This window comes from Conger conger, chromosome 16 (genome assembly GCF_963514075.1).
Source record: "Conger conger chromosome 16, fConCon1.1, whole genome shotgun sequence".
NCBI classification, from domain to species: Eukaryota; Metazoa; Chordata; class Actinopteri; order Anguilliformes; family Congridae; genus Conger; species Conger conger.
The window spans coordinates 3,380,261-3,391,712 of NC_083775.1; the positions used below are offsets into that span (position 1 = coordinate 3,380,261).

Genomic DNA, 11,452 nt, shown 5'->3' on the forward strand with positions numbered 1-11,452 from the left:
GTCTGAGAAAAACACAATGATAAAAACAACTCGCGGGCGGCCTGTAGCGTAGTGGTTAAGGTACACGACTGGGACCCGCAAGGTCGGTGGTTTGAAACCCCGGTGTAGCCACAATAAGATCCGCACAGACGTCGGGCCCTTGAGCCAAGGCCCTTAACCCTGCATTGCTCCAGGGGAGGACCGTCTCCTTAATGTAATGTAATGTAACTCAACAGCCAGCCACTCAGAACTCAGTAACAACTGGAGTGCAGTCTCTGTAGGGGGGGCGTGCCGTCGGTCAGATTCCACCTCTCGCGGGACGGGCCTAAAATCCGGGCTCACCGGTCAGTCCCAGCCGCAGGCACGGGCGCGGTCTCTTCGGGACGGGGTAAACCTCCCGGGAACTGCGTGGAAACGGCAGGCCGCGTATTCCAATATTGGCTTGTGTGCACAGGGCAGGGCGGCGGAGCGCGTTGACCTGCCATGGGAAACCGGCGCCTTTAAACAGCTTGAGTTATTTGTGCTGGGCACAGGCGCTCTCTCCAGTGAGGGCAGGAGAGCGGGAAACTCCGGAGGAGAGAGAGTGATAGATGAAGAGGTGGGGGAGGGGGGAGGGGGGGGGGGCGTACAGGGGTCCTCAGCGTGTCTGTCTAATGAATCCTTCAACTGCATGGAGATAGAGATGAGAAGAGAGAGAAGACGTGAGACGCGAGAGAGCCAAGAGATGAGAGAGCAAGCGAGAGAGAGGGGGGGAGGGGGGCAATGAAGAGAGATAGAAGAGAGAAGGAAGAGGGGGGGATACTGGCTCTCTTGCAGAGGGATACCATCTCTCCTGGGGGGAGGGGGTGGACTCCAGAAAGCGGTCACAGCTCATTGGCCCATTCCCCCTCACAGGCCTGCTGATAGGACGAGGGGAGGGGAGATTTCGGAGGAAAGTCTACGGCTTCATTTCATCACGTTACGTCTCCGCCGGTCCCCAGAGCAGCTTACGGCCGCCGGCACGCGATCCGATCACACGGGCCGGGGGTTTACTGAGACCGGGCCCGAGGGTACGGCCTCAGCACGCCGGCCGGGACTCGAACCCGCAATCCCCACGAGCCACGAGCCACAGCCACAGCACCGAGCTACATTACATTACATTACATTGATGGCATTTGGCAGACGCTCTTATCCAGAGCGACGTACAACAAAGTGCATACCCATAACCAGGGATAAGTGCGCTGAAAGACCCTAGAGGGAAGTACAATTTCAACTGCTACCTGTACAACAACAAGGACCAGGGCCTATTTTTTTTTTTTTTTTTTTTTTTTTAACAAACAAATAAACAAACAAAGCAAAAGTGACCAAACTTAACTAGCCAAACACTGCTTAACCTAGCCAAACTAAAAATACCGATACACAAAAAAGTAAATCACAGAAAGACAACAATTAAGGTTCACAGGGAGGTAGGGAGGGATGGGGAGAGGTGCTGCTTGAAGAGGTGCGTCTTCAGTTTGCGCTTGAAGGTGGGGAGAGATTGTACAGTTCTGACCTCAACGGGGAGTTCGTTCCACCACCGTGGAGCCAGAACAGACAGTAGTCGTGAGGTCTGGCAAGGGTGTAGGGTCTGATGATTTTAATGAGGTAAGCTGGGGAAGACCCCTTAACTGCTTGGAAGGCTAGCACCAATGTTTTGAATTTGATGCGCTACACTGCACCGATGCCCTGTGTTTCCAATTTCCTGACAGAGCGAACAACGGGGCCGATTACCAGCTGCAATAACACAAAAAGGGAAGCTATGGTAGCAGAAGAGCATTATGGGTAATTGCTGTTGAGCTGAGGTATGAGCGGATGGCTCTGATCTGGATTCTGAGCATTCTGCTGAGGGATACATTCATTACATTTACATTTTTACATTTTTGTCATTTGGCAGACGCTTTTAATCCAAAGCGATTTACAAGTGCATAGGTTATTCCACAAGTCAAAGCATCACATCCATAACTAGGAAAATACACATGGAATGCTGTTCTAAACATATAGTCATCATGATAAGTGCAATATTATTAATATTATTATTATTATTATTTTTTTGGGGGGTTAGACAAGGAGGATAGGGATATCAGAAAGGGGGGGCAGGGGAAATCAGGAGGGAGGACTAAGGTAGAGTTTGAAAAGGTGTGTTTTGAGTCTGCGTCGAAATAGGGGGAGGGATTCTGCTGTCCTGACAGTGGTAGGCAAGTCATTTCACCACTGAGGCACCAGAACGGAAAACAGGTGCGAACGTGCAGCTCGACCGCCAGGTGCACGTAGAGAGGGAACCATAAGGCGACCAGAGCTGGCAGACCGGAGTGGTCTAGCTGGGGAGTAGGGAGTGATCAAGGATTGTATGTAAGGTGGGGCAGTCCCCTTAGCAGCCTGAAATGCCAACACTAGGGCCTTGAATCGGATGCGTGCGGCAATAGGAAGCCAGTGGAGGCCAATGAGAAGCGGGGGTGACATGAGCCGACCTGGGCTGACTTGCTGATCAGGCTGGCTGCAGCATTCTGGACCAGCTGGAGGGGCTTGATGGCGTGTTCAGACCGTGGGAGACCGGCTAGGAGGGAGTTGCATGTGAGCCAAATCACCCTGCCAGCACTTCACCAGCTCCCAGAGCTCCACCACAGGCCCCATGAAGATAATAATAATATGAATAATAATAATATTAATAACAATAACAATAATAATAATAATAATAATTTGAGACTAGGCAGGGGATAATCCCCCTGCAGCAATGCGGGGTTAAGGCCCAGCAGCTGTGCAGATCTTATTGTGGCAACACCGGGAATGGAAGGCTGCCCAAGGTACAGAAAGAGCTGGCACACAGCCGTCAGCATCAGCAGTGCAGTTAACCTTCATTTGCTCCATGGCCATTTATTCACTTGTATTGCGGTTTAAGCCAAATAAAACTCATTTCTTCAGCCCTCAATGCTTTTTACCAATTGTTTGGTTCATTATAGTTTTCTGGAGGATAGAAAAAGCGCTGTACATGAAAATATACAAACAGTACGCAAGTGTAACAGGTAAATGCAGACCCGTGACAGGTGTGTGTGTGTGTGTGTGTGTGTGCACCAGACCATGGCACTCAGACACAGTCAATAATTCTCAGACCGAACATGATTAGTTTGACCCTTTGCAGAATCGACACCGTGTGAAAAACGACAGGCATTACCATAACCGAGAGGAAAGGGCCACATTCACTGTTTTTAACCTTTGGGTTTTGGGCTGGGGTAACAAACGGGGCAGGCTGTGGTGGGGGGGGGGTTGTTGGGTAACAAACGGGGCAGTCTGTGGCAGGCGGGGGGTTGTGGGGTAACAAACGGGGCAGTCTGTGGCAGGCAGGGGGTTGTTGGGTAACAAACGGGGCAGTCTGTGGCAGGCAGGGGGTTGTTGGGTAACAAACGGGGCAGTCTGTGGTGGGGGGGGGGTTGTTGGGTAACAAACGGGGCAGTCTGTGGCAGGCGGGGGGTTGTGGGGTAACAAACGGGGCAGTCTGTGGCAGGCAGGGGGTTGTTGGGTAACAAACGGGGCAGTCTGTGGAAGGCAGGGGGTTGTGGGGTAACAAACGGGGCAGTCTGTGGCAGGCAGGGGGTTGTTGGGTAACAAACGGGGCAGTCTGTGGCAGGCGGGGGGTTGTTGGGTAACAAACGGGGCAGGCTGTGGTGGGGGGGGGGGTTGTTGGGTAACAAACGGGGCAGGCTGTGGTGGGGGGGGGGCTGTTGGGTAACAAACGGGGCAGGCTGTGGTGGGGGGGGGTTGTTGGGTAACAAACGGGGCAGGCTGTGGCGGGGGGGGGGTTGTGGGGTAACAAACGGGGCAGGCTGTGGCAGGCGGGGGGTTGTTGGGTAACAAACGGGGCAGGCTGTGGTGGGGGGGGGTTGTTGGGTAACAAACGGGGCAGGCTGTGGTGGGGGGGGGTTGTTGGGTAACAAACGGGGCAGGCTGTGGTGGGGGGGGGGGTGTTGGGTAACAAACGGGGCAGGCTGTGGTGGGGGGCGGCTGTTGGGTAACAAACGGGGCAGGCTGTGGTGGGGGGGGGGTGTTGGGTAACAAACGGGGCAGGCTGTGGTGGGGGGGGTTGTTGGGTAACAAACGGGGCAGGCTGTGGTGGGGGGGGGGTTGTTGGGTAACAAACGGGGCAGGCTGTGGCAGGCGGGGGGTTGTTGGGTAACAAACGGGGCAGGCTGTGGCAGGCAGGGGGTTGTGGGGTAACAAACGGGGCAGGCTGTGGTGGGGGGGGGGTTGTTGGGTAACAAACGGGGCAGGCTGTGGTGGGGGGGGGGTTGTTGGGTAACAAACGGGGCAGGTTGTGGTGGGGGGGGGTTGTTGGGTAACAAACGGGGCAGGTTGTGGTGGGGGGGGGGGGGGGGGGGGGCTGTTGTTTGCTGACACACTGGCACGTCAGCTGGTAAGCATATTTACCAGCTCAGGACTCTAATACGAGATATTAAAAGTCCTCCATTCCTCTGAGACGGTTTCCAATTATTATTCCCCCCCCCCCCATCCCCCCCCGCCCTCCAAACTAATCACCCACCGCGTATGATCAGAGGCTACCGCACACGGCCGCTAATACAATGTCAATTATCCGCCATTTCAGGGATTGTTTAATTTCTCCGAGGTGTCAATAGCCACACAGGCGAGCCGAACAACGCCGCTCTCTGACCTGTTCTCTTCTCCACTCGCGCATGGCTGACATAATCATTTCCTGTCAGACCAGCCCGTTCTAGCCAGCGCTCCCTTTTGTTTTTACCCTACCCTTCTAATCTAATCTTTTTCATTTCATCCTTCGTTCTTTGATGATTTCGTTTTTTTTTTTTTTTTTTTTTTCATTTTCGTTTTTTTAATCTGCCACTCTCACCTCTCGGCATACGGTGGTTATTTGCCAGAGATTATCGCCCCATTAAAGTTTTGCCACAGAGGCTTTCCGAGGCGTTAGCTCTGCGCGTTAAAAGTATTGCGCTTTTAAAAATTCATAACCACTTTCCAGAGGCTCAGCTCAATGTCTGTGATTACTTTCACCGTTTTCTCCAAATTTGTTCATTATTATTTTATTATTCTTTTATATTAGCAGGTCGTTCTGGAAAACGCCTGTAGAAGTGTTTTAGTGTTAGTAACAAGGCTGAAAATCTTATTTTTTCTTTTACGTCGAAAACACTAGCTCGTTAAGTTACTGTTTGCATTGACAAGTGAAATAGAAATTGGGGGGGGTAGCCCACTGGCAGTATTTTAGTCTTATTTAGCAAAAACATTGATAGAAATAAGATTTTATTCTGAAATATGAGGCTTAATCTTATATTTGGTTTTGGTTTTTCCCCAGTGTAGCTCAGTGGCACTAATCCTGCCTTACTGTGTGTCTGAACACGTGTGAGTCACGCCGTCTCATTAAGGCCTTGAAATGAGCCTCGCTGGCCGGGGAAGACCCTCTGAAACACCTGACATCTGCAGACACTGCTGCTCTCAAATGAGGTCCCCCACCGTCCAACCGTTCATTTCTGTCTCCCGCAGGGCCGATGAACGGACGCTGATTACAGACATCGCTCCCCCCCCCCCTCCCGCCCCCCGCCCCCCCTCCCCCATTTCTCTCTTCCTCCGCTCCGTCTCCATGGAGCCCACGTCCACGCCCGCCCCCCCGGCGACACCGGATACCGGGGGCAACGTCACCGCCCCGCCCGCCCACACCTGCTCCTCCCAGTCGCTCCTTGTCATCCTCAACGACTGCCTCTTCAACGACTCCCTGCTCAATGACTCCCTGCTCAACGACTCCCTGCTGAACGACTCGTGGTTGAACGGCAGCTTCTCGGCGGGCAACGGGAGCAACTCGACCGCGGCCGAGGGCTCCACCATCGCCGGCGTGCTGATCCCCCTCATCTACATCGCCGTCTGCATCATCGGCCTGGGCGGCAACACGCTGGTCATCCACATCGTGCTGCGCTACTCCAAGAGCGAGTCGGTCACCAACATCTACATCCTCAACCTGGCCATCGCCGACGAGCTCTTCATGCTGGGCCTGCCCTTTCTGGCCATGCAGACCGCCCTCCACTCCTGGCCCTTCGGCCCCATCATGTGCCGTCTGGTGATGACGGTGGACGGCATCAACCAGTTCACCAGCATCTTCTGCCTGACGGTCATGAGCATCGACCGCTACCTGGCCGTGGTGCACCCCATCCGCTCCTCCAGGTGGCGCCGGCCGCAGGTGGCGAAGGCCGTGAACGGGACGGTGTGGGCGGTCTCCTTCTTGGTGGTCCTCCCCGTGGTCATCTTCGCGGACGTCCAGGGCGGCGTCTGCAACATCATCTGGCCCGACCCCAAGCAAATCTGGAAGGCGGCGTTCATCATTTACACCTCCACCGTGGGGTTCTTCTGCCCGCTCCTGGTCATCTGCCTCTGCTACCTGATGATCGTGGTCAAGATCCGCAGCTCGGGCAAGAAGGTCCACGCCACCTCCGCCAAGCGCCGGAAGTCGGAGCGCAAGGTCACCCGGATGGTGGTGATCGTGGTGGCCGTCTTCGTCTTCTGCTGGCTGCCCTTCTACGGCCTCAACATCATCAACCAGGTGGTGGCCCTGCCGGAGGAGTCGCAGGGCCTGTACCTCTTCGTGGTGGTGCTCTCCTACGCCAACAGCTGCGCCAACCCCTTCGTCTACAACTTCCTCTCCGACAACTTCAAGCAGGGCTTCCGGAAGGCTCTGTGTCGCTCCTCCCGCAGGGTGGTCAACCAGGACGCCACCGACCACCTCCAGGAGCCGGAGGAGTGCAAGAGGGCGCTGAAGCCCCGGGACAGCGTGCGGAGGGCCATGAGGGAGGACGAGGAAGAGGAGGAGGAGGAGGAGGAGGAGGACAGGGAGGAGGTGACGGACATGACCGAGATCTGCAGGATCACGCAGAGCGCCAACGGGAACGGGAAGGTGGAGAGGGGAAAGCTGGAGACGGACTCCCCAGGCCAGAGATCTAAAGCCGGGGAGGGCAGTGGGAAAGCCCCAGGCTCTGGGCCTGGCTTGCCCCAGCTGCTTAACGGGGCAAAGAACGGCAACGCCAAACCACTGCCGGAGGAGCCCGGGGAGAAGAACGCCCTCCTGGAGATCAGTTACCTGTAACGCAGAGAACGCCCTCCTGGAGATCAGTTACCTGTAACGCAGAGAAACTGCTCTTCAGTGCCTTGTCTTTCGTCACTTGAAGTGGAATCGCAGTATTATATTCGAACAATTATCCCAAAACCACCCAGGCATCCCTGTTTCACTGACTGACCACTTCTTTGGACAAAAGACTTTAATCAGACCCATCCCTCAACCTCGCCAACTGAATCAACACTTCTCTTTCTGTGTACAGAATCTTTGTAGACCTAATATTATGGCCGATGAAAGGGTACGATATGTAAAAAGCTTGGAAATTTGGGTTTTTGTGACTTTCTGTTGTCTTTTTTTGTGTGTGCAAGTGCTCCAGAGGGAGCATGAACAGTCAGAAGTTTTGGTGTTTATTCGCTGCTGTTTCCAAAAAGGGAAAACTAAATTAAGAGCTCAGGTGTAATGCAGGAGGAGGAGGATTAAACATGGAAATTATGAGGAACAGAATAGAAATGTCTGTTCATTGAAACTGCAACACGGTGTGTGCATGTGATTTTAGGGCCGAACCATCTGTGGCCCTCAATATCAGTTTGCTTGTTTGCACCATTTAACCTGCCAAATCCATTTAATTCAGCAGATGACAAGCTTTTGCCAAATCACAAAAAGGTTTCAGGCTGATATTTAGACTAAATTAGGCTCTTGATTCCGGTACAGATCAAAACTAAATAGAAAATAAAAGAAATGGTTGGGGTTAGGGATTTGTGTTCGATGAGCTGATGGTGGGAGAGTATTTATCTCCAGGGGTCATGAAGGTCTGCTGTCGCTTTACTCATGTTTGGTAGGAATAGTCGTCACTTCGTGGGTTCCTCCATTTCACGGAGCGGGACCACGACAAACGCGTAAAAAGGACGACGGTGGAGGTTCGGAAACTCGGGGAGCCGTCGCTCCCGGCTCAGGTAGACCCCCCCCCAGGCACTCTTCCCCTCGCGTGGGTAGACCAGACTAGCACTACCGACGAGGAAGAATGCCCTTTTCATGTTTTCAGCTCTCCGTGGAATAACGGGAACCGTGAGCTGCCGGTTTTACACAGAAACTCCATTCGCGTTTTTTGGGCCGGGGGCCAGAGGCAGAGAGACACGTGGGCCGATACTCCTTCCCGGCAGCCAAGCATACGGATAACGGCACACGGAGCCGGATGAACCGCAGTTTTCATTTCGGCCGCTTCCAGTTCCGTTCGCTTTCATTCGCCGGTGGGAAGAGAATGCCGATGTGTGTGGGTTTGATGTTGTGCGAAAAGGGGGCAGCTTTATTGTATATTTTGCAGACAAACATGGCCGTTTACAGTAAAGGTTTTTATTCAAAATATTTTGTCAATGTCTGGCACTTAATCAAAGAGAGTGAAGCTATCGCTCAGTTAAATTCAATAAAAAGTTTTGTGAAAATTGAATTTAAAGTTACATGAGCAAGTTCATTTGTTCTTGGATAGTTCTTGCATCTGCTAAACAAATGTAATATACTTCGCAAAAATTAGCTGTCAAGTTGTTGTTAATTAGAGCCTTTGTTTTTTTCATATTTTATTTATTTTGTTGTTTGTTTGTGTTTGTTTTCATAACAAATATTTAGATGGGGTTGCATTGAGATCGCTTAGCTGAAGAGGAGAGGCAAAAAACTTGATGCATGGTAGACACTGCAAATGTAGCTAGCTCTCCAGTTAAATTGTGTTATTCTCCATTTCTGAAAGAAGAACAATAACAGAGCTAACAGAAAAAAAAACATCTACCTTTAGCTAACATTTGGGTTTCTAACAGCTCCTACCGAAAACACGAAACAGGTTCACCCTGCGATGACACTGGACAGAGACTGCCACTTCCAACAGAGGGGATACAGGATCCAACCACGAAGCGTTGCTGCCAAACCATTATCCTCTTACCCATAGTTTCTGCCAAAAAGAAAGTGGATATACTAGTTGTATACAAAAGGACAGTCATAATTATGTGCTAAGCGGAGACAAACTTGGCAGACTAATGGGAATGGTGGGCTTGCGTATCCATAAACAGCTTTTACAGTCACAGCCCTAAGCCCTGATCTGAAGTGCCTACAACCTAGTCCTCCCACCCAGACACACATCTACTGAAGCGTGAGCTTAGTGATTACCTTACATAAAGGTGTACAATGATGTTAAAAACACACCATACACACATACACACCACACACACACACACACACACACACACAAACACAGCATCAGCTCTACTGAAGCGTGAGGTTAGTCAAGACCTGAAATAAAGGTGCACAACGATGCTAAAAACTGCACAAATCACTGGGACCCCTGCTAGCTACTGCCGAACACACACACACACACACCACACACGCGCACATACACACACAAACACACACTGCGCCGCACCACACCCACACAGACCTGCAGCGGAGCTAAAGCAGAATTAAGAGTGGTTTCTCTCCTCGCCACATTCTTCTTCATGGTTTTTCCCCTGGAGGACTGAGAGTTCTGGAGGCACCGGAGGGTGGGAGTCGCAGGAGAGGAACCGGGGGGACAGGACGTCGGCTCACCCCCCCTCACTCACTCCTGTCCAGGACCTGCCCTTGGGGACACGCCCGGCTGCACCCCCGTCCCGTCCGCACAGACGCAGGACACGTGGTGGTCCAATGAGCGCTGGCCGTGAGGAGGGAGGGGCAGGCAGGGGGGGGCGAGATCGGCGCTACAGCGGTGAATCATCGATCGCCCACGGCCCTGCGCACACCAGCTGACGCAGACGGCAGTGGAGGCTTCTGGGAACATTTTAATCTTTTTACTCTCTTTGGGTCTCTGGTGTGCGACTCCCGCGAAAGAAAGAGCGGGGCGAAAAAAAAAAAAAAAAAACTCCTGAACCCTTCTTATAAAGACAGAGCTATACTCTAGAGGATGTGACGAAACAAAGACATTGTTGATATGAAGTGCCCGCTGAATTTTGCTCATTTCAGTTCGGTACTTACTAATTTTTACATTGATGATTAAATGAGAAACTGGGTTCTCTCTCTCTCTCTCTCTCTCTTTTTAGAGAGGTATCATAATGCTGTAACTGCTACTAGAGTCAATTCCCAGGCTGACAATCACAGAATTGTATCTCGCTGTGTTGCCAGCCTTTCGATATACTGTAAATATGCTTTCAGGTTGTACCAGATAATGTTTCGTATTTTCATTACGGTGGAATGGATATAATCTTTGTTACTTCAGTATTCAAGGTGTTTACACTGGATAATTTCACTTTGTAGCACTGTATGTATGTATGGACATAAAACCCAATCCACAAAATGGCCGTCGTTAAAACGGGTTCTGCAGTAGTGGCTTGTTGCGATCTTAAAGAAGTAATTTAAAGGGCTGTCTTTTGCCACTCTGAGACTCCGGAAGACTAAATTGTAATATCCTGTCCCATCATTAGTAATGATGGGAGATTCAGGCAGTAAATTCTATAATGGGAGGCATGACTACGTTCTGTCAATTGCTGAGTCGTGAACCAATCAACAGACTTTACTCCCTAAAGATAAGATGGAAGGGTTCAGGTAAACGAGTCCTTGATGACCTTCGACCCTTGACCCTCGATAGATAGCTGCACTAATATGGTGCGATGTGAAGCCACACCGTCCTATCTCAGCAAATAACTCCCATAAGGCCAACCACTGAATAATAATCTGGGATTATTATTCATTTTATTTTTGTTTTTTTGCATCTCCCTTTTTAAAAAGTCAGAAACCAACTTTAAGGCAATCGGAAGATGAAGAAGGATATAAAAATGATGACTGATTTTTTTTTGTCTTTGTTTGTCATTGACTGGAATGTTCTCTCATCCCTCCATGTGAGACACTTGGCTCATTCCAACCACTTATTTCTCTCCTTCTTTTTATCTCTTTTGAGAAGAGAAATAAATGAAGACAAGGAAATTATTATTATTAGGCAATTAGGAATTTGTAATTTATGAATTAGGCAAATGGAATGTCCTCGCTCCTTCAAACGCCAGTTCAAAGCCACACGTTAGTAACAGGCGTGGCAGACGGGGAGAGGTGGATCCACAGGTGAATCGTTTCTACGTCAGGCTTAGTAGAAAACTTCCGCAAAGGATGCGCTGATGTGTTATTGCTCAAAGGAAAGTTTGGGAGTTGCTGACTTCTACTTCTACCTCCTAGAAGGGGTTGGAATGTCCTTAACGTTGGCGGATTTCCGAGTCAGGAGCAAGGAAAGGAAAGGAGTGGAGGAATATAAGCGCTTGGAATGAGCCCCGTGTGTTAGCTCGTCTAGCAGCAGCTGAGTCTCACACTGGCGTGTGTGGGGGTGGGACACTGTAAATAAACATAATCTCATTGTGAAACAGATCTGCTCTCCCAGCCTCCTCTTTCCATTGA

The 11,452-nt window shown here is 51.0% G+C and overlaps 1 protein-coding gene across 1 annotated transcript; it reads left to right on the forward strand.

Annotated features, from left to right (window-relative positions):
• The first annotated feature begins 5,596 nt into the window (after positions 1–5,596).
• Positions 5,597–8,501, forward strand: LOC133114954 (somatostatin receptor type 5-like). The gene has a single exon (XM_061224654.1). The coding sequence runs from the start codon at positions 5,597–5,599 to the stop codon at positions 7,085–7,087; it is 1,491 nt and encodes a 496-aa protein (XP_061080638.1). The 3' UTR covers positions 7,088–8,501.
• The last annotated feature ends 2,951 nt before the right edge of the window (positions 8,502–11,452 follow it).